Consider the following 24,279-nt stretch of genomic DNA (forward strand, 5'->3'; position numbering starts at 1 on the left):
GAGGATAAAGCACGATATAATGGAGATGTGATGACTGTCACAGTAATATACTAAATTTGAATTTTCTGATGGAGAAACAGAAATTAGTAAAAATCAGAAGGAAGTATAATACTAATATTTTGTCCCTCCAGAAATTCATCAGTGTCTACATATTGTATCAACAATTATCACCAAATATTTAATATATTTAAAAAGGGAAGTAGCACATACACATTTGTGATTTATTTTATGGAAAGCTGCTTTAAGACTGCCCCCAGAAATTTATTGAAATTTATCATTGGACACCATTTTTATAAATCTTTCTTATTAGATTTAATTAGTGGAACAGAGACATGTAGAATACAAAATTAAAAACATGATGTATATTTAATTTTATCACTTATGTTCCATTGTTGTAAATTTAATTTGCTACTTACTTTTAAGTTTATTGAAAATTACAACTATGCTTGACCAGTTGCTTGGGGGTTTTTTGCCCCCAGATGACTTTATTTGAGAAAAGAATATTAGATGGAAAAATTGCATAACCTCTGGGTCTTGTCTTAACCAATGTGGCAGCATTATTTTATTCAGAGGACATTCTCAAAAAGGCAGACTCATATTCAAATGTAAGAGAGAAAATATATTCTAAGCCCAAACACCAGCTTCTATGCATAATTATCATCTCTGTACCCTTTCATTATTTTAAATAGTTTAGAGTTGATTCTATTTTCTACTTTGAAACTAATGTGAACATTCTTAAATAAACTAATAAACTCATAGTTCCATAAAATCATGTTTGAGGCTTTTTTTTTTTCCCTTGTTGGGGGGCTTTTTTCCCTCTTTTAAAAATAAAATGGGGAAAAAAGTTTTCCTTAGAAGAACTCTTCCCTGTCATTTTTGATAATTCTGTTCCAGGAATAGCATCTTCAAAAATCCATGAAGTTTTTGGACATCTTTTGTGATTTTTTTTTTTTTATGCCATAGATTTTTATTTTCTAGTTCAATCTTTTCTGAATTTCACTAGTGAATTGCTATCTAACTAATATAGAATGGGGAATTCTTATTCACTATTCTGATTTTTGATATTTATCTTTTTTAATTCCAGAGAGTTAAAAGATAACCTTGGCAGTGATGATCCAGAAGGCGACATACCAGTCTTGTTGCAGGCCGTCCTGGCAAGGAGTCCTAATGTTTTCAGGGAGAAAAGTATGCAGAACAGATATGTACAAAGTGGTGAGGTTTTTCATTGATTTTCATATTATATTTTTTTGTGGGTCTCTTGTCAGAGCTTGTTTCACATGTAATTAAATTCAGGTGTCTCCTTTAATAAGGTAGCCTGTCATCTATGAAGTTGATAACTTGAATCCAGCCAAGAATAAGAAGGAAACTAAATGGCTGTTAATATTCTTACAGTTTAATATGTAACTAAATTCCTTGGGAATTAGACAAAGCTAAAGTATATTTTGTTAGATATTTCAGAATGCATTCATTCACTTAATCAAAGAGCTTTAGAAGTCTTTTTATTTTAGAAAATCATGGAATTGGTATGAAAGAAGTCTTTTCATTAATCATATAATAAAAATATTTGCAGAGCTTTTCAACATGCAGTACTTGTATAACTAATTGTACCAAGTTTTAGTACTGATGATTACATTCATGTTATATAGTAAATTGGTATAACACTTCTGTTGCCTTAGCAACAGAAAAGTAGGTTTTAAGTATTATTGTTATTAAGGAAAAAACCTATTTATAATAAATACCATAAAAAGCATAAAAATATGATATTCAATATAGATATGATTTTTATGTAGTCAAGGAGTACCCATGAGCATTTGTACTGAATTTCTCAAGCCCACATACTTATTTGGCTCTCAAGATTAAAATAGAAGGGAATAGTTTAGACAATTCAAGTTCAACTTAGTTAACAGATGAATTATATTTAAGAATATTGCCCTCCACTCCATTTCCTAGTCTTGTATTTGAGTGTGAGTTGTGTTTTTAAAGCAATTGCCTAGTTACTCTTCATTCCCCAAAGTGAGTTTATGGAAATGCTTCTGCCCAAACCCCCTTTCTGCAAATCGAAGGCAGGTTTGCAGGACACTTATTCTTCACCAGAACCAACAACTAGATTGCAGTAGGAGGAGACAGATAGGAATGGTGAAAGTAAATCTAGAATTACTTTGATAATTGATTCTTCACCGGAACCAACAAGCTAGATTGCAGTAGGAGGAGACAGACAGAAATGGTGAAAGTAAATCTAGAATTAAATGCTCTGGAAGAATGTTGCAATGAAAGAAAATATGGAGAGATCATTGATTGAAAGAGAAACTTACAGGATAGGAGCATTAAGTATAAGATAATGTGAGTATATATAAAATTGAATAAAGGGGACACCTGGGTGGCTCACTTGTTAAGCGTCTGCCTTCAGCTCCTCATGATCCCAGGGTCCTAGGATTGAGCTCCACATCGGGCTTCCTGCTAGGCAAGGAGCCTGCTTCTCCCTCTCCCAAGCCCTCTGTTTGTGTTCCCTCTTTCACTCTGTCTCTCGCTGTCAAATAAATAAAGTCTTTAAAAAAATAAAATAAAATTCAATAAAGAAAGTCTTCCAAAATTACTTATACTACATTTTGTAACATTTTAAAATATTTAAAATATTTAATTTGGGTAGTAAATCACCCTAATAAAAAGCGTTTAGAGTATTTACCTTTCAATCACTCATTTAGTATTTTATACTACATGCACTTATATCTTAGTCAAAAACATTAACTTCTCCATATCATACTTCGTGAAAACATAAACTTAGCATTAAAAAATGAATTGATTCATTGCGTATTATGATTTTTTTCTAAGCGTTTCCCTGGTGATATTTGGCTTTAAAATTTGAAAAGGTGATTTTTGGTTGCTAAATGTAAATGTGAGTCACACATATGGAGCATATTTAATAATATGCAAATCACTTTATTCATAGTTCTTTGGAACTTTGAGATAATCAGAAGGGACTATTAGAAATTTCATTTGCCCCCTTTTTAAATAAAGCCATTGCTGTCAAACTAGTAATTCCAACTTGTTCCAGACTGTTAATTCAGGGGAAACATTTTTTAACTCTCATCTTCTAGAGGATTGCCCTCCCTCTCCACACACACACACACACACACACACACACACACAAAATCAATAATTATAGTAATTATTAAGCTGTGGAACGTTATGATTTACTACTGAATTTGAGTTGGAAGAGAAAGCTCAGAAGTTAATTTCGACTGCATGTAAAAGAAAACACATTTTTAGTGATAAATTCTGAGATGATTTTGAGCCCTCATCTCATTCACCTACTGTTTCAGAACTAGAATCCCTACTGCAGTATTTCTGGCAAATGAACATGTAACTTCTGTTTGAATGTTTTTGGTGAAAGGCACTTTTCATATCAGTAGCAGGAAATGGAATTTAAGAATATAATGTGATGCTTGAAGCTCCCCAAAAGATAAGCTATACATAAGAAAGTTCAGGGTCACTGATTTTGTATTTGATTTTAAAATGTCTAAATAACTGAATTTTTCTGTATCTTCTATATAACAAAATGTCATTTGTGTAATAAATGAATAGTGTCTACCTTAAAAAGAAATATGAGAATCTTAAAGCTATCCTCACATTTTTATTATTTAATCAAATATTCATTTAATCTTTACTATGTGGCAAAGAATTATTGTGGAAGAGGGAATAGGAGCATTCTGTTTCACATCAAAACATTCAGATGGAAGTTGCAGCAACTCAAAACTTTGGGCCCTTCTATAAAATAGTATTTTTTTAAAACTGAAATCTGTGAAATGAGTAAAACAAGTGGTTTTGTGAAATAAAGCCTTAAAGACTGGAGATGTCTGTAATAAAGTAGTCCATGTAATGGAAAAAACACCCAAGGACCAATTGTAGGAGGAATTGTGTGGTATTTGGTTACAGGTAGATAAAGTGACTTCTAAAGGTTCTTTTCAATTGTAAGGCTAAATGATCGGACATTAAGTAATCAAGTAAAAAAAATTTTTTTAATTAAATCTCTGTCTCTGGTCCTGGATTAGTTACATGGTAAAAGGATGTTTTGGTAAAATTGGTTGTACTTGAAACTTAGTTTCTCTATTTTGCTCTTCAAAATGAACATGTGGGTCAAAAAAAGGAAAGAACAGAAAGAACTTTTGAATGTTTGTCATAGAGCAATTGCTTTAAATTATTTAAAAGATATTTTACCATTAAAAAAAATAATATGCTTTTCATTTTTATGTGATATGTAGGAATGATGATGTCTCAGTATAAACTTTCTCAGAATTCCATGCACAGTAGTCCTGCATCTTCCAATTATCAACAAACCACTATCTCACATAGCCCCTCCAGGTAATATATGCATCATTTTATGAAGTATTATTTTCTGTGATGATTATGCTTTTGAATGTACACTGTATACATACCTTTAGGTAATGGTGAATTATATGTAGTTGAAAAATTAAGATGCTTTGCCTTAAGTAGTAATTCACATGAACTTTTGTCTTAAAATGTCAGATACAGAAATGTTCTAATACACTAATTGAACTAGCATCTTAGTAACTTAAATTCATACAGACAAATAATGTATTAAAATAATGTATTTGAGATAATAAAATTTATAGAGTAGAATTTAGGGAGCATGACTTTATCTTAAATGGATGCTTTTATGCAAGTAAAATAAATGAATTACCTGTTTTTACAAATTGTTCAGTGTAATTCTTAAATTATGAATCAAGAATAATTTTTATATTCTCTGTTTTTCAAAATTTACTGTTTGTATATTTTGTTTTATACAAATCAGAGTTTGGAAAATTTTATGGCAGTGAAATTTCCGGGAATAGCGTATGTATTTCATTTCCTGATATTGTTTATTTGGATTTTGGGTTTTAGCCGGTTTGTGCCACCACAGACAAGCTCTGGGAACAGATTTATGCCACAACAAAATAGCCCAGTGCCTAGTCCATATGCCCCACAAAGCCCTGCAGGATACATGCCATATTCCCATCCTTCAAGTTACACAACACATCCACAGATGCAACAAGGTAAGAAATTCGTGGTTTATTTATAGGGAATGCCTGTAATTTCAGCGAATTTATTTTTTGTTTTTATAATTTTTAAAATACAAACTAAAACACTATCCTGAAATTCATCATTTGGGAGGTAAAAGGATCCCTGTCCTATGATTCTTTGGATTAGGTTATTATACAACTGAGATACCTAATTATGAGATACCTGTTACACAACTAGATACCTAGTTATGAAAATAGGAAGTATTCTTATTTTTCTTAATTGGGCTTTCTTCTTACATAGCACTAAAGCTGAAGAAGAATTATGTTTTAATTGGTAGAGGATATATAGTGTGAAAATTTTACTATAGGCTAAATACAGTGCTGATAGAGAAAATTATCTTAGATGCAAAAATTTATGGAATTAGATTACTAGTTCTCAGTTGAAATCAGTTGGTAATGTCTTTTTAAGGTTATAGTGCTTTGGGACATATGTCATGACTTCGAAATTATTTTTTATTAGTAATGTAAATAAAGTATATACTTAAAATTTTTTAAAAAGTATGCACTTTTTGGAAAATTTTTAAAAAGTACAAAAGGGAATACAAAAATTTGTGTGTTTTTGTCCCCCGTAATTAACAGCAAATTTTTAACATTTGCATTCAGTTACTAGTTTCTGAGTGTATTCTTTTCTATATTGCATGGAGTTAAATGTCCTTTACATAAACTTTTTAACCTACAGACTTCTAATTTAGTCTTCAATCAAAACAGCCATCTTCTGGTTTCCCAAAACTAGTTAATGAAATACGAGGTTGAGACTATTTTATACACTAATTTAAGGGAAAATTAGGAGGCAGGTCACACATTTGACCTCCAACATTATAGAATTCAGTTTGAGTGCCGAACATGAGTATGTATGTATTTTGTATGTTCTTGTTACTTGTGAAATATTAGTATACTCTGGCACACAAAGGTGTAAGGAACATTTTAACTGTAATCAAAGAAAAACATTAAAAGGACACATTTGTTTCTTAAGGAAATATCACATGCGCATTCATACGTCTAGGAAAGAACGTCAACTTTTACTCTGATTGTTGTTTTTTGAACAAGATAAACCCAGCTTTTCCAGAAGTTGAAATCACAAAATCAAAAGAGAAATGTTAGTTTGAACATTTGCCTGTTCAGTAATGAAACAGAATTATTGGACATTCTCTGATATTTGAGAAACTACAAATGTTACTCAGGGATTAGCCCCACCTAGATACTAAGGTTATCACAAGTAAAATATAGTGTGGAAGGAACAAGTGAGTAGATAAATGGGACAGAAAAGAATCCAGAAATAAGGCAAATATATATATATGGAAATTTAGAGTATGTGGAAGGTAACATTTAAAACTTTTTTCAACTTAATGTTACAAAAATTTTAGCTGTGTAGAAAAGTTGAAAGATGAGCTCAGTGAACCCCTTCATCAACAGGCGTCATAACTCTTTTCCATTAAATACATCTGCTAAGAGGAAGGAAGTTATATAAACACCAAATGTAATAATTCACCTCTAAAAAAAATAAGAACAGTTCTGTATAATCATTTAATATGCAATCTTAATATGCATTTAATAATGCAATCTATATTCATTTATCACCAGTTGTCCCACATATGTCTTTCTTATCCCTTTTTTCTCTTCAAAACATGATCTGATTAAAGATGTGAATCAAAATTAAAATGAAATAAAATTTTATATTAACTCTATGAGTAAACATTTTTTAGTTGTGTGATACCTAGTATCAACAAATGTGCAGGGAAATTTGAACTTCCTACATTCTTCATAGGGATGTAAATTGGTACAATCTTTTTAGAGAGCATTTTGACAATATCATAATTCACAATGTATATGCATCCTTTAGTAGTTCAGATTCTCTCTCTCTCCCTTAAGAAAAGGGAAGAAGATAAAACATACCCAGTTTTTTTTTTTTTTTAAAGATTTTATTTATTTATCAGAGAGAGAGAGAGGAAGAGAGAGCGAGCACAGGCATACAGAGTGGCAGGCAGAGGCAGAGGGAGAAGCAGGCTCCCTGCCGAGCAAGGAGCCCGATGTGGGACTCGATCCCAGGACTCTGGGATCATGACCTGAGCCGAAGGCAGCTGCTTAACCAACTGAGCCACCCAGGCGTCCCAACATACCCAGTTTTATCTGTAAGTTCTACCATGTGCTGAGACAATTAGTTATCCATATGGAAAAAAGTAAAATTGAATTCCTGTCTCAACTACACAGATAAGATGGATTAAAGACCTAAGCGTGACAAAAAACAAAACTGAAAAATTTTAAAAGAAAATGTAGAAGACTGTGTTCTTATGATTTGTGTTAAGGAGGGAATCTGAGTGGCTAGTAGACCATGAAAAGATGCGTGGCTTCACTATTAATCAAGGAAATGTAACACAGTTAAAGTGACAATCAGACACATTCCCATTCTCAGGTTGACAAGGATATAAAGCAGTAAGATCTCTGATATACTGCCAGTGGAGTACAAATGGACATAAGTAATTTGGAAAGCTATTTGTTAATATTTAGTAAGGTTTAAAAATGGACATATCCAGGGGTACCTGGGTGGCTCAGTCAGTTAAGAGTCTGCCTTCAGCTCGGGTCATGATCTCAGTGTCCTGGGATTTAGCCCCAAGTTAGGCTCCCACCTCAGTGGGGAGCCTGCTTCTCCCTTTCTCCCTCTGCTGCTCCCGGTGCTTGTGCTCTCTCACTCTCTATGTCAAATAAATAAATAAAGTCTTCTAAAAAAAATTAAAATGGGCGTATCCAGCAGTTTCACTCCTAGACACATTTGTAAAAAAGTTATGTATAAGAATACAATACAGGTACATGTATACATGTACAAGAATATGCATTGTTTATGACAGCAGAAATACTGAAGCAATGAAAACATTGAATATAAGAATGGAATATTGTTTACATTATGCAACAGAATATATCTGTTTCCTTAAAATATGTGAGTTTAATACTACATGTAAAAATGGATAAAAAGCAAGTTAGAGAAGGATATATACATACATATAGCATACCATTTATATAAAGTTATATGTGAAACAGCGCTCTGAATTATTTAGGAAAATATTCATTTATAGTAAAGGCATAATGATATTATAGAGTAAACTGTGAATTCAGTATGGTGGTTACTTTTTTATGAAGTAAGGGGAAAGGAACAGAGGATAGGAATATGCATGTATATGTATATGATGCTCTCCATAGAGCATCAACCTTATCTGATGTTTTCTTTTCAAAAATGGATTGGAATGATGTGTTACAGTGTTAAGATTTGATCAAGCATTAGAGAGTATGTGAGTGCTCAATATATTTCTTTAATTTCTGTATGCTTAATTATTTTGTGAACAATCATTATTTTAACAGTTTATTTTTATAAAGCTTTTTGTTTTTATTCTTATTAATTTCAGCATCAGTATCAAGTCCCATTGTTGCAGGTGGTTTGAGAAACATACATGATAATAAAGTTTCTGGCCCGTTGTCTGGCAATTCAGCTAATCATCATGCTGATAATCCTAGACATGGCTCAAGTGATGACTACCTACACATGGTGCACAGGCTAAGTAGTGACGTATGTAATATATTAGTTGTCATTGAGGTAATAAAATAGTGCTAATATTTGTTTCATAACCTATTTTGTGTTTTTTTGGTGTTTTGTTTTTTGGGGGGGGGGATTTACCTGGTCTTTATTTGGCACTTAGTATGTCTAATAAATGTATCCTTGAGGCTTAATCCCTCAAACTGCAAGTAACGTATCTATCAAAGGGTTTCACAGAACAGGATTTTTTAAAATTATTTTTATTAATGTATTACTGTTTGCCTCAGGGGCACAGGTCTGTGAATCATCAGGCTCACACACTTCACAGCACTCACCATATCACATACCCTCCCCAGTGTCCATAATGCAACCTCCCTCTCCAAACCACCCTGCCACCAGCAACCTCAGTTTGTTTTGTGAGATTAAGAGTCTCTTATGTTTTGTCTCCCTCCCAATCCCAACTCATTTCATAACCTATTTTGATTCCATGGTTTAAATGGTATCTACTGTTTTTCAAGGGTGATACCAGGTCTGAGAATATAGCAATGTACCATGTGGTTCCTATGTTCACAGAGCTTAGTCTCTAGTGAGGTTGGTGAACTGGCCAGTAGTTTGACCTACAACTAAGAACGGCTTTTACATTTTTAAACAACAAAGAACAGTATGTGGCAGAAACTACATGTGGCTCACAAAGTCTAAAATATTTATTATCTGTCCCTTTACAGAAGAAGTTTGCCGGTCCTTGGCTATAGACATGTAGACATTTTGGTTCTTAATGAAATATAGTTTCATTTTTAAATACTTGTTCACACAAAAATGTTCCTTTAAATAATGAACCTTTATATATTAATACATAGTTCTTCTTACCTCTAAAACTTGCACATAACTTTATTCCCTGAAATTTAAGGTTGCTTTGATGTTTTAAGATAGTCCATATACTGGAATTGGTTTTGTGGTATTATCAGATAAGTTATATGTTATAGGTTTGGTGGTATTATCAGATAAGTTATATGTATATAAGGATAACAAAGATGACCGTGAACTCTACCCTCTAGACGTTTATAGCCTGGTAGGGTGTTCACAGCTCCTTATGTAGAAAATAGTTTAAAAAAAAAAAAAAAAAAAATGGAGCATAGTAGTAATACCAGTTTTCTTATTCATTGCCATGCATAGGCTGTTGATTCTTTTGGATACAGTTTCAATTCTTCTAAGATTTACCATGAAGAAAACAGGAAAGTGCAGAAGAATTATGCTTTTGAATACCAACACTTTACTTGTCAGTAGTTTATGTCTTTTATTGGTCTGTTTAAGATTTCTCTAAAGCCTCTCCTATCGTTTGGGGTATAAATTTTATACTCTGTTCTTAGGATGGAGATTCTTCAACAATGAGGAATGCTGCATCTTTTCCCTTGAGGTCTCCACAACCAGTATGCTCCCCTGCTGGAAGTGATGGAACTCCTAAAGGTATTATTGTAACTAAAATTTCCATTATCATTTCATATATATATATATATACACACACACACACACACACACACATATACATACACACACACATATATATACACACATATATACATATATATATATATATATATATTTTTTTTTTTTTAAGTGGCGTGGCAGAGAGAGAATCTTAGCAGGCTCTGTGCCCAGTGTGGAGCCCAACCCAGGGCTCAGTCTCACAACATTGAGGTCATGACCTGAGCTGAAATCAAAATTCGGGCACTTAACCAACTAAGCCCTACAGGCACCCTAGCATTTCCTATTTCAAGTTGAGTGAAGAACTCAAACTTCTTAGTTGCAGATACCGAAAACTATTCTTTATTGTTTTTCATTTATTGAGGAAAGAAACCTGTAGTTATCCCTGTAAACTATTGATAGTGTTTTCAGATATATATACAGTATTGTTGTCACTGATAAATCCAATGGTCTTTTCAAACAGCAGCCTACTTAACCTCTCTTAAACATTTGAAATTATTGATCTGCTTTCCCCATCATCCACCTTCCTGAAAAAACTTTTTTCATATCACGTCCACTGGTTTTCTTATACTTCTTTTCATTTTTTTTTTTTTTTTTTCATTAGCTCTTCTATCTGTTCTCTCATTCCTCAAGATTTCTATTGTTGGACTTTTAATCCCCCATTGTACTTTTCTCCTTCACTCTTTCACTCAGTTTTGGTAATAACATTGATTACTTTTGTGAACAGGATTGCCATATCAATGTCTTTGGCTCCAGCCCTGTGTCCCAAGTTGTAATTTTTTGGTTCATTTTCCTCATGTCTAGCTGGTATTTCAGATTCATTTTCAAGATTGTTCCCCCAGTTCTTTTTGCCATTCCAATTTAGTTTAATGACTTTATAGTCCTGAACCATTGTTAAGTTGTCACTAATCTCGGGCACCTGGGTGGCTCAGTTGGTTGAGCAACTGCCTTCAGCTCAGGTTATGATCCTGGAGTCCCCTGATTGAGTCCCGAATCCAGCTCCCTGCTCAGCAGGGGGTCTGCTTCTCCTCTGTCCTTACCTAACCCTCATACTTGCTCTCTCTTATTCTCTCTATCAAATAAATAAATAAAATCTTTTTTAAAAAAGGGGGGGGGGAAGAAGTTGTCTTTCACCTCTCATGTAGCCACTTGTCAAAATCAAGCCCATTCTATTTTACCTCTCTAAATCTCTTAGATTTAGAAAAAATCTAAAGATAGATTTAGAAAAAAATCTAAAGATAAAAAATCCTGTCTTTTCAAGTTCTAAGTTAAATGGGTGATCTTCCATGGATCCTTCTCCCATAATCTTCTTAAACCATTCATTAGTTTATATTTTTTCTAATAATTTATCTTATGCTGTCTTATGGACATGAATTTTATCTTCAAATTTCCAAAAAACCTTGCGTGGACTTTTGTGTATTCTAGACTCATAAAATTTTGAATAAGTCCAAGTTTGGGCTTTTTTTAGAAGTACTTAAAATTAAAGTATGATAATTTGAATTACCAGAGTTACTGGAAGAGAATATTATATTCCATGTTAAAGAATTAGCTTTGTAATTAATTGTGATATAGCTGATAATAAATTTTCTCTATTCCTGAGAATTTCTAATTATAGCTTCTAAATCATGGACTGGTGTGCCTCTTATTATAAAGATTTTTTTTTTTTTCACAGATTGTCTCTAATCAAAGAGTTGGAACACATTCTTCCTAGGGTGAAAGTTGAACTTTTATGAGCGATTCTTATTCTAGAATTCTATGAATTTTCAGGGATAAAAATAACTCAGCTTGTAAAAGAGAGAGCGAATTTCAGAATAACTCTATTTTAGGGTAGGCATCAAAGTTAGGTACATATCTCACAAGTATTGTCAGGGTGAGAAATTATTCAGACTGCCAGGGAGGAGTAACAGTGGGATAGCTGGTTGATCTAGATAATCACCCTATTTTTCCTCTAACTCTTGAGAATGGATGGATGGATGGATGGATGGTTGGTTGGATAACCTTAGATAGAAAGAAAAAAAACTTGAGATGAGAACAACTTCTTGAGCACACTATTCATCAGAAACCTCTACTAATGTTCATGAGGTTGTTTTCCAACTAGTTTTGAAGGTTAAATGCATTGTCATTCTAATTTGATTTTTTTGGTGAACTGCTGGAATTTTAACTCTGTTCTAAAATATATATAAATTGTCACAAAAATTTTAAATACAAAGGCAATATGGTGTATTGTAATTCAGATATTAGAAAAATCTGGGTTTAAATTTTTCAGGTTTGCTAGCTATATAACCTTGGGCAGGTTTCTTAACCTCTATAAGCTTCATGTTCCTTTCTGCACAACAGTGATGATAATACAAATCAAGGTTGTTGTAAATTATTTAAGTGACTTGATGTGCAAAGCACCTTGCACAAACTCTGACAAAATAGATCATCCAAAAATGTTAGTTTCATTTCTTTTTAACTTCCCATATAAGCTGTCTAAAAACACTGTCTGTTGACATAACTTAAAACTAACATTTCTAGGAAATTGCTTCAGCTACATCTGGGTGGCTTAGTCGGTTAAGCATCTGCTTTCAGCTCAGATCATGATACCAGGGTCCTTGTTCAATGGGGAATCTGCTTCTCCCTCTGCCTGCTGCTCCCCTGCTTGTGTTCTCCCTCTCTCTCTCCCTCTGACAAATAAATCAAGTCTTAAAAAAAAAAAAAAAGAATTGTGCCAGTTGCTTCTTTTGCATGTTTTAGCTAATATGTTCTCTAAAAAAGTTATTTTTCTGTATCACACTTTAAATATATTAACATTGCTGATTGAAAGGGCAGATTTACATATCATGGAAATACATGATACATATACATAATACATATACATACACACACACACACACACACACATATATGACCTTAATTTAAGTCTAGGTTTAAGTTCTTTCTATAAAGCACTTTCATCCTGACTGATTTTTATAATATCCTATGGGTTTTTAAACATTTTATAGTCTAACAATAAGAAATGTAACAGTTATATTTCTGAAGCATAGCAATGCATTTTTCCTCATTTAACAGCTTGTTATCTAGGAGAATTTTTCCATTTGATTAGCTTATTTTTACCACTTCCTTGTATCATATAGCATTTTTTAAATTAATGGGATCTGGGCTGAAGATATTTTATTGAGCCTTGATATTTGCTGGACTTGCATATTTTTCTAATAAAAGGAGGATTAGCAAGCTGAAGAGAGTATGTGAATGATGTTAAGTGGAGGGAGAAAGAGAACACCACATAAAGGTATAAATCAGTATTTAACCACCACTTTGTAAAGTAAGTGAAGATTCTAAAAATTTTAACTGTTCCCACTTTCTTTTTCTTATACCAGTAAATATTCATTTGAATGTAGTTTCTGGCATTAATTTATTATTTTATAAGTTGACAGACTTATTCTTACTTTGGTCTTGTCAGTTTTCCTAGATAATAAGTGAAAAAATAGAGAGTATTTGCTCAAAATATTTGTGTTGTATCATCTTTAGAAACAATGAACTCCTTTACTGTTTTCAAGCTAAATATATTTTATAGGGACAGAAATAGAAATAACATAATACTGATTTGGAAGATGGAATATTCATACTTAAATTTAAACCTGGATTCTCAATGAGCAAACTAAAAGATTATGGGGGACAAGTCTTTAGACTTTCTTTCTGTATTTTGTAAATAAGGGGCTGAGATTAGATAATTTCCTAATTTTTTTTCTTGCATTACAATGTTGTCACTTGTTTAATATTTCTATCACAGTGTAAGCAAATGTAAAACTAGTACAGTTCATTCCTGTTGAATTGCTTTTCTAGGATCAAGACCATCTTTAATTCTTCAGTCTCAGCCTCTACCTTGTTCATCACCTCGAGATGTTCCACCAGACATCCTGCTAGATTCTCCAGAAAGAAAACAAAAGAAGCAAAAGAAAATGAAATTAGGCAAGGATGAAAAAGACCAGAGTGAGAAAGCTGCAATGTATGATATCATTAGTTCTCCATCCAAGGACTCTACTAAACTTACATTAAGACTTTCTCGTGTAAGGTCTTCAGACATGGACCAGCAAGAGGATATGCTTTCTGGTATGGAAAATAGCAATGTTTCAGAAAATGATATTCCTTTTAATGTGCAGTACCCAGGACAGACTTCAAAAACACCCATTACTCCACAGGATGTAAACCGCCCACTAAATGCTGCTCAGTGTTTGTCGCAGCAAGAACAAACAGCATTCCTTCCAGCAAATCAAGTGCCTGTTTTACAACAGAACACTTCAATTGCTACGAAACAGCCCCAGACTTCTGTGGTACAGAATCAGCAACAGGTATCACAACAGGGACCTATATATGATGAAGTGGAATTGGATGCATTAGCTGAAATTGAACGAATAGAGAGAGAATCAGCTATTGAAAGGGAGCGCTTTTCAAAAGAAGTTCAAGACAAAGGTAAACTAACCTCATTACTACCACTTCCACATATTTATATTTACTCTGGGCAAATATGTAATTATAATGTGAAAAGGTTTTTTTTTAGTTACTCTCTTTTTCCCATTATTTTTCCATTATATTTTATAATGCATTATGTCTTTCAGGTATATTTTTATTACTAATGCTTATACCTCAGAAGTTAAAATCTTTCATTTTTTATTTGAAACAATTATCTGAGATCTGATAATTCTGTATCACAGGTCTATCGCCTATTATGTATCAAATGATATTATCTGTGCTTGTCACTAAAATGAATGTTAGTGTTTCTATCACATGTATTTTCCATAAGTATGTTAGTACAGTTTTGCATCTTCACTTTTTTTTCCTGTCAAAATAAGGGTAACTGATACAGAATTATTTTGAATAGTACATTTAAGAAAAGTTTATTCAGTTAGATTTCTCACTTTGTTCCCAGTCCCGCCATCTCCTAATAATATAGTTTGGGTTTGGTTTTTTGTTTTGTTTTGGTTTGTTTTAGTAAAAAATTTCTGGAAAGAATTTTAAATTAATATTAAATAGCAGTCCTTAAAGATCAAGGATCTTTTTTTTTGGTGATTAGAGTTAAGTGTCCCTTTTTTGTTTGAGTAGTATGTTAGGATGGAGTGTCACACCTTCTATGAATTCATGGGCTTCTTTCGTGCTCTATAAAAAATTATAATCAGATAAAAGTAACTCCCTAAAATTATTGATTATTTGGTGAATATTATGTACAAAACTCTTGAAAATCTTGACAGCCTGATGAATCAGTGATTGAAATTAGTAACGTAATTTATGGGTTTGATGCCTTTACAGATTTATATACACATTTGACTACCCAAACCAAAGCATACTTTATGCTTTAATTTTATAGTTAAATATTCCAGATTGATACATAGTTCTGATACTTTCTTTTTGGTAATTATAAAACAAAACTTTGTAAAGTTGCATAGAACTCTCTATATATGATCTTGTTCATTATGTGACAGGATCATTTCTAGATTAATTGTGTTTCTAGGCTAAGAAGCATGTTGAAGATTTGTATTATGTTTCCTGTCATGATGGATCTTTTTAACATTACTGAAAAAACAGACATTATTTAGTAATTGTTGTATGATGATGTTTGCTAAGTGCTTAGATCATAGGTTGGTGCAAATAAAGTCTTTATTTTATTAGCTAGGGAACTGGAATTTTTTTTTAACTACAAAACTATTGATGTTAAGAATGATACACAGTAAGGCTTCAAAAAAAAATGATACACAGTGTTCTTATTTGGTTTAGTAATGTGGGGTTCAGGAAATAATAACTAGATGGGTTCCAAAATGTATCTCCTTCTCTAACCTCTTATAGAAGTATATGCATGTCAAATGAAGAGAGCAGTATTATTTAACTTCTCTTGATGATATTAATCCCAAATTCCTGAATCCTATGACAGTTTTGCAAGAAACATAAAATTGTAATTTCTTGACTGAGAAATATTAGTTGCCTTGAGAACTGAATTTGTGCATGACATTTTAATCTGTGTTTTGGAAATTTTGTTCTCAAAAAGGGATTTAATTTTTTAAATGATTTTTTAATAGGTGGTAGGAACAGAAACAGGATATGGTGAACTTTTCTTTTCTTTTTACTTTCCTGAAGATTTATTGTATCATATTTGTTGAAGCCGAATTTTTACTTTTAAAAGTTGAAAGAAAATAAAGGTAGTAAATGAAGTTAATTGTATAATAGCAAACTTACTTTAGGCTGCTTTTTTAGGGAAAATAAAACAAATTTAGCAAACAGCATACTGTTCTTTCAGAAATTTGTAGTATATATTTTACTTTTAACTATCTCTTCAGTTTTCTCTGTAATGTATGATAGTGTGGCTCTACAAAGGTTAATTGAAAAGTTGAGAGCAGAATTGACTTAAAATTTTGAATTCTCTAAGTTGACTTACAGAGGTATCTGGTGCTATAAGGATTAAAGGAATAAATGTTCATTGGAACTACCTGATTTTTAGTTTGATTTAGATGATTTAGTGTGTGTATTTTCCCAAATTCTTAATGCTGATTTTGCAGACCTCATATTAGTGCTCATTTCTAACTTGTTTGCTGAAAGCTATGCTCCCATTATTTTGTGGCTTTATTTGAATACCTTTGGAATTTAGGTGCCACTTAACACTTGTGATTGGAACCTTCTCATTTTGTATTCAGTTTCTGCACCATGTGATGGGATAGTGTTTTATATTACAAGCAGTTATATTGAGATTTTGGAAAGATTAAAGGTCTGGTATGTTGCTCTAAGACCCTAAGTGAGGTCATAAATAAAAGCAACATTTTCTGAAGTGGTCGTTTTATAGTCAGCCCTTGCAAATTGAAATATTTCCTTGAAATGAATTTATTACTAGTTACCACTGCATTTTAGGACTAAATTATGAAATTGACATTTACTGCATTCTAAGGTATGGACCTGAGAACTTTTTTATAATTATTGGCAACTGTTGGTGGTGGTAAGGAACAAAAAAAGACTACTTGTTTTACTAAGAGCTCTTTTGTAGGGTCTGAGCTTGTTTCGTATTATATTCGTTTTGAGAGAGGCTTCCTTTCAATAGACCAGAAATGAAAAAACTATGCCTTATAAATAAAATTAGAAAGTTTAACAAACATGGTTGTTTAATCATTATGCAGCTTAAGAAAAGGGATAGAATACTCTTAAGAAGTATTTTACTTAGGTTATGGCAGAATGTAACATACCTCTGTTCCACACATAGAAGACACTTTTTGGGCAGCTAGGCCTGTTCTCCCTTCTTTGGGTAGTTTCATATACACTGATATTTAAATCTCTGTAACCTGATATTTTATAATATTCTTAAAGGACCTTTTTGCTCAACCTTTGCTCATATTTTCAGTGTCTAATTACATAAATTAATTTTAAAAGGCTGTTCATTTTTGCTTCTGGGTTGACCTATCATAGACATTAATATCTTCTCCATGTGCTGAAAATTCCTGCTTTCTTTTGTCAAAGAGGGGGTTTCTTTGTTCATCTTTGCCTATTTCATCTTTTCTTAAGGTCCACTTTCCATGTTAGTAAGTATGAGGAATGGCCTAGACTGGCTCCTAATGTCTTTTATAATGTTATGATATTCTTACACTATAACCCTTATAAAAAGTAAATTACCTACTGTCATTTGGAATAAGAGACTAGTTGGAAATAGGACAGTTAACCACTTAGTTTATACTGCAGTTTAGGGGTGGGAGGTTTTCATTTTTCATAATTGGCTACTATGTGTATAATTGTGTTGTTTTAAGTGTTTTCAGTTATCACTGGTAAATTTCAGCAAGTGTATAGTTTTTTTCTTACCAGAATAATGAAGTTCAGAATTTCTTTAACAGCTGGATCTTATTTTCATATCAGCATCTAGATGACCAGTATTGTTGGTTTTGAAACTGTGGTATCTTTTTGTATGCATTTTCTTCAGAACTATATGCATTCTGATAGCTAAACTTATGGCACCCGATGCTGAAAAGGGCTTAAAGATAATCAGTGTCCCAAATATTGAAATTATTCTTTATAGAGATGGCTTTCCATCATTAGGTGAAGGTTATGATGTAATGAAGACTGATAACAAAAGTGGATAGACAAAAGTGACGTGCAGATTCAGAGCCACTTTACAGGAATAAGTTCATGGTGGAACTGAATCAGATCAAGTGAATCAGACCTGCGTGCTCTTAACATATTCAAGAATCCTTGCAGCAATAATGGAATTTTTCCCGGTTTTACAGAAGAGGTGACGTACTTTTCAATAGTTGAAAAATTAAAACTTTGTATTTAGCAATATATTGTGCATAACAGAAAAAAATTACAAGATCTTTCCTAATTTTAATATATTACTCATGTACAAATGCTTTCATACATTTTTATTACAAATAATCATTGCATCATAGTTGAAGATAACTAAATCAAACATAACATTTCCTTTGAAATTAAACTATGTTAAATTTCCATTTTAATGATAAACGATAATTTGAAATGAGGTTAATTATCTGTAAATTCCTAAGTATTTTGTAATCCTTTAAATTTAGCCTTCAAGATATTTTGATGTTACTGTTCAGAAGAAAGACTGATTGCTCGTATTAATAAAAGGATGAACCACAGATTTCTTAAGAGAAATCTTCAAGATGCCTGAGATTTGTGATGTCATTATGGTTCTTAAGTACACTTAGGTTACCAATTTAATGACTTTCACAAGTATGTTTCATTGAAAAATACAAAAATCTTCAACTAGATTATACTCTTTCGATTTCTAGATTCTTGTCCTAAAGGTTTAAAGATATAAGGTGATAAAACCTCCCATTTATGAGGTAGTAATTATTTGGTGTGCCCTATGACAAGATGTAAAGATTATTTTATGTGGCAGAACATTACAAAATAAAACTGAGACAAATTTAATATTCTGAGTGCTTTCTTAAGTATTGAGGCAGAAAGTTTCATGTAAGTACTTGGCAGAGTAGTTTTAACTAGGGAAAATGTTTAGATGATAAGATACTTTATTATCATGTAGTTATTTTACAAATGAAACATATATGACAGTAGACTTCTGAAAAACTAAGAAGCAGAATGACTTCTACAAAAAATTACTAGCAAATATTTGAGTTAAATTTTAGTAAAATATTTTACTAGATTTTAAGCTGGAATGGACTGCTGCTTCTCACTCTGAAAAGAAAATGATGGAACTTTGGTGTATAAAAGCAACATTACCATTAAGGTTTTTTGTTTGTTTGTTTGTTTGTTTAATTCCTAACTTAGTTTTCAACAATAAGAGGTTATTTTTTAGTGGTCCTTTTGACTTTTAACCTTCTTTTCCTTAAATGATATTCTATCACATTAATGACTATCATAAGGGAATCTAGAGGTTCACTATAAAAATGATATAAAATGACCTTTAAAACAAAGCCAGGCAATTCAGAAGTATTAAAGCAGACAAAACCTTAAGGTGCTATACTGTAACTATTCCCAAGAACTAACTAGAGATACGGTTTGTAGAAAATGACCTAGCAGCCTCTTGAGTGGAATCATGCACAGAAATACATAACTTAAAAATACCTTGACATTTTATTGTGGTGTTAGGTTTGTGTTTCTGTGTATTTTTGTCTTTACATTTTAGAATACCATAAATTATTTCTTACTGAGACCAATTTATAGATCCCTAGAACTTTACATTGAAGAACCAAAGCATTTTCTTAAGTGGAGGTTGCTTTTAAGACAGGATTTATTTAAAAAGTCCTTATATGCGTCTCATTTTTATACTTATGTTAATGTTCCCTTATTTTAAATATACGTCTAATGTGTGTTAGCTTTTAAATTCCATTTGTGCTCTTGACACCCTGAAGGATTTGAATCCTGGATCAAAGGTTAATGACAAACTATTAAACTGTCTTTTTTTTCCCCCTTGTTCTCCTCATTCACCTTTTTTCAGTGGCATCATTTCTGCTTTCTTTGGGGTTTTATTCCTTTTCATACTTGTCTTACATGTTGTAAAAGCTTATGTTTCCTGTTTAGTATGGTAGCAATTATGGGGCACTTAGTAGTTTTTGGTTAATGGTTAAATGATCTTAAATGAGAGCATGTAATTTGTAACTGGTTGCCTTATTCTTATGTAAAGAATCTGGTTTATCCTTTACATATACGAACATAAATATATGTTTGTATTTAATGTATTATAAGTTCTATTTATTTTCTATTTGGGCTTATATTTATATAATCAAGAGATATGCTGTTAAGTTCTTGTTACTATAGTTGCTAATATTTATTGAGGTACAGCAAGCATGAATATTTCCTTAAACGTTGGTTTAAAAGTATTCTGTGATTCATGCCTGCTATTTTATACATGCATATTGACATTTGAATTCACCACATTTCAAAAAAACATTGTGATTTAAAGAAATATCAAAATCCATATGGCTTTTAGTAAGATAAGAATATATGTCTATTACTGATATTGAATATTTATCTTTAAATTTCAGATAAGCCTTTGAAAAAAAGAAAACAAGATTCTTACCCACAGGAGGCTGGGGGTGCTACAGGAGGTAATAGACCAGCTTCTCAGGAGACGGGTTCTACGGGAAATGGGTCAAGGCCAGCATTAATGGTTAGCATTGATCTTCATCAGGCAGGAAGAGTGGACTCTCAGGCTTCTATAACTCAGGATTCAGACTCCATAAAAAAGCCTGAAGAAATCAAACAGTGTAATGATGCACCTATTTCTGTTCTTCAGGAAGATATTATTGGAAATGTTAAAGCTACACCAGAAAACCATCCTGAGACTCCTAAAAAAAAGTCTGATTCTGAGCTTTCAAAGAGTGATATGAAGCAAAATGAAAGATTGGCAGAATCTAAAGCAAATGAAAACAGATTGGTGGAGACAAAATCCAGTGAAAGTAAGTTGGAAACTAAAATGGAGACTCAAACAGAAGAGCCTAAACAGAATGAGAGCAGAACAACTGAATCCAAACAAATTGAGAGCACCACGGCCGAACCTAAACAGAATGAAAATAGACTGTCTGACATAAAACCAAATGACAACAAACAAAATAATGGCAGATCAGAAACAACAAAGTCAAGACCTGAAACCCCAAAGCAGAAGGGTGAAAGTCGACCTGAAACTCCAAAACAAAAGAGTGATGGGCGCCCTGAAACCCCAAAACAGAAGGGTGATGGACGACCTGAAACTCCAAAGCAGAAAGGTGAGGGCCGACCTGAAACTCCAAAGCAAAAAAATGAAGGTCGGCCTGAAACACCAAAACATAGGCATGAAAATAGGAGGGATTCTGGAAAGCCATCAACAGAGAAAAAACCTGAAGTGTCTAAACATAAACAGGATATTAAATCTGATTCACCTCGGTTAAAATCAGAACGAGCTGAAGCCTTAAAGCAGAGACCTGATGGGCGATCTATTTCTGAGTCATTAAGACGTGACCATGATAGTAAACAAAAATCAGATGACCGGAATGAATCCGAACGACATCGGGGGGATCAGTCGAGAGTTCGAAGGCCAGAAACATTGAGATCCTCTAATAGAAATGAACATGGTGTTAAATCTGATGGTTCAAAACCTGATAAACTAGAAAGAAAACATAGACATGAATCAGGGGACTCAAGGGAAAGACCATCTTCTGGGGAGCAAAAATCAAGGCCTGACAGTCCTCGTGTTAAACAAGGTGATTCTAATAAATCAAGACCTGATAAACCTGGTTTTAAATCACCAAATAGTAAGGATGACAAAAGGACAGAGGGTAATAAGACTAAAGTAGACAGTAATAAAGCGCACCCTGACAATAAGGCAGAATTTCCAAGTTATTTGTTGGGGGGCAGGTCTGGTGCATTGAAAAATTTTGTCATTCCAAAAATCAAGAGGGATAAAGATGGTAATATTACTCAGGAGACAAAGAAAATGGAAATGAAAGGAGAACAGAAAGACAAAGTAGAAAAAATGGGACTAGTTGAAGATCTGAATAAAGGAGCTAAGCCTGTAGTTGTCCTGCAAAAACTGTCTTTGGATGATGTTCAGAAACTTATTAAAGATAGAGAAGATAAATCACGAAGTTCCCTTAAACCTATCAAGAATAAACCATCAAAGTCAAACAAAGGTAAGAATACTTACACTGAAGTCATTTTTATTCTAATGAGTTTTTGTTTAAGTTATAGGGTTACTAAGGATTAGAAAAATGGAAATTTACAAAGATTGAAACACTGCTATAGGAAAATATAAAATTTATATAAAACAGTAATGAATTGTTTTCAGTAATATAGATAAAAAGTTGTTGCTGAAAATTCTTTGTCTTCCACCCCTACTTGAACAACTCACTGTAGTCATGATTTTTACTTTGGTACACAGAGATAAGTTCTTTGGTTGGTTAGTTATTTCAGGTATTGTTGAAAGTTGTTTATTAATCAAATGAGTGGTTAGAATGAATATATATAACAACTTTGTTAAAAGTTAGACTAAAGAGGTGTTCCAGTCTACAAGGAGGTAGTAAATTGAATTTTAATTTCTAACATCTCAGTAAAGCTAAATGGTGTACAAAAATCAGTGTTATAAGCTCTTAAGACTATTGTAGCTTACATTATTTTCTTACATACCTATCTCTGAGTTAATTATTGATACATAGTTTAAATTTATATAATTTAGAAAGTTATAGAAAGGTTATTTCCCTTCTTGTGGGATAGGTGGTCAGTTATAGATATTTTATTTAAAAAATACAAAGCTTTGCCCTTTTGGTCTTAAGGAATAGTATTCACCTCTTAAATCAGGTTAAGTCATTAATTAGTGGGGTTTGAGGGTGATTTTTTTGTTTTGTTTATTGTATAGTTGCTGAGTTAAATTCTGTGACTACTTGAGTAGTAGTATTTCCAGGAAAAAGTCTTAAGTGTTAAATACAGTGGCAGTCTGTGCACAAAATACAGTTTTGTGTTCCTTTATAAACTACTTTTAAAATATTAAGACATACATAATTTGATGATGGTATGTGGCAAGACCTACCTAGTCCATGCAGTATAAATACATGAAGATACTGATTTCAAGGCAATAGAGGTGAAAGTTTGATTTTTAAGTTCTCATTCTGTGAGAGATTCATTAAGAACTTAGGTTTATGTTTACTTATTAAATATATGAAACTCTTGAATTGTGCTGGTCCATAGGATAGTCATTAGCCTCTTTAGCTATTTAAATGGAAATTAATTTAAATAAAATTAAGAATTCATGTCCTCAATAGCCACATGTGGCAAGTGGCTTCCTTATTAAAACAGAGAACATTTGCATCATCACAAAAAGTTGTATTGCATAGTATCTGTAGTGTATTAGGAAATCCAGAAGGTGTAATGGTTATTATTATTTTTGTAAAGTGTTATCTTATCTACCAAAAAAAGGTCAATGAAAACATAGTCACTATGAAGAACTGTATTCAAAGAAGTGACTTGTCATAATCTTTTAATTATTACCTGGTCTTTATCAAATGTTTGCTTTTTTACTTTTTTGGTTTTATTTTTTAAAAATAAAAAAATTGTCTTTATCACTAATACTCGTACTTCTTTAGTGAAGCTTTCAGATTTTAAATTGTAGCAGTCAGACTTAACAAAAAATTAAGACTTCAGCTTTAACTAATAGTCTTTACTATTTAACTTGAATGCATCTCTTTGGAATTACTTATGTACATAAAAGGAGTTATTAGAGTGTAGTGGCCAGTGCTAGAATTGTTTTCTTTTAGATATTGTTTTTAAAACTTTCACTGAAACTTTGGGAGTGGCATATATACAGTATAAACTAGAGAGTATAGGTATACAATTTTAGAAGAGTCAGATGGAAAGATGGAAAGTGGTACCCTCTTGTCCCTTGATCTGGACCATCTTTTTCTCCTCTTCGCTCTGTCAGCTTACACTAGCCTTGTTTTCTAAGCTCTGTCCTAACAAAGAATCTTTACAACTGAACATCAAGAAATGAATATAGCTCCTAATATAGTACTCCTAATAGTAATTGCTATACTCTTTCCCATGTTTTTCTGATTGCCTGTGAATGTAAACTTTTTAATACTAATCCATGTTTCTCCTAAATGTACTTTTAACACAAATGTATATACTTGATATGTTCATGTTAGTAAGTAGGCTATCTGGGTGTGTCTCTCTGTTAGAGTAGAGTGTGTGTAGTGTATGTGTGGGTGTGTACATGTGCAGGTACGTATGTATACACGTATT

General features: G+C 32.4%; 1 protein-coding gene across 2 annotated transcripts in view; it reads left to right on the forward strand.

Annotated features, from left to right (window-relative positions):
* NIPBL (NIPBL cohesin loading factor) overlaps window positions 1-24,279 on the forward strand; it is a 203,189-nt gene that overhangs the window by 92,754 nt on the left and 86,156 nt on the right. For both annotated transcript variants that reach the window (XM_047731887.1, XM_047731888.1), the window contains exons 4-10: window positions 1,085-1,212; window positions 4,260-4,359; window positions 4,900-5,051; window positions 8,474-8,634; window positions 9,969-10,065; window positions 13,909-14,535; window positions 20,556-22,178. In XM_047731887.1, the coding sequence (XP_047587843.1) occupies window positions 1,085-1,212; window positions 4,260-4,359; window positions 4,900-5,051; window positions 8,474-8,634; window positions 9,969-10,065; window positions 13,909-14,535; window positions 20,556-22,178 (2,888 nt within the window). The remainder of the gene's footprint in view (window positions 1-1,084; window positions 1,213-4,259; window positions 4,360-4,899; window positions 5,052-8,473; window positions 8,635-9,968; window positions 10,066-13,908; window positions 14,536-20,555; window positions 22,179-24,279) is intronic.

This window comes from Lutra lutra, chromosome 5 (genome assembly GCF_902655055.1).
Source record: "Lutra lutra chromosome 5, mLutLut1.2, whole genome shotgun sequence".
NCBI lineage: Eukaryota > Metazoa > Chordata > Mammalia > Carnivora > Mustelidae > Lutra > Lutra lutra.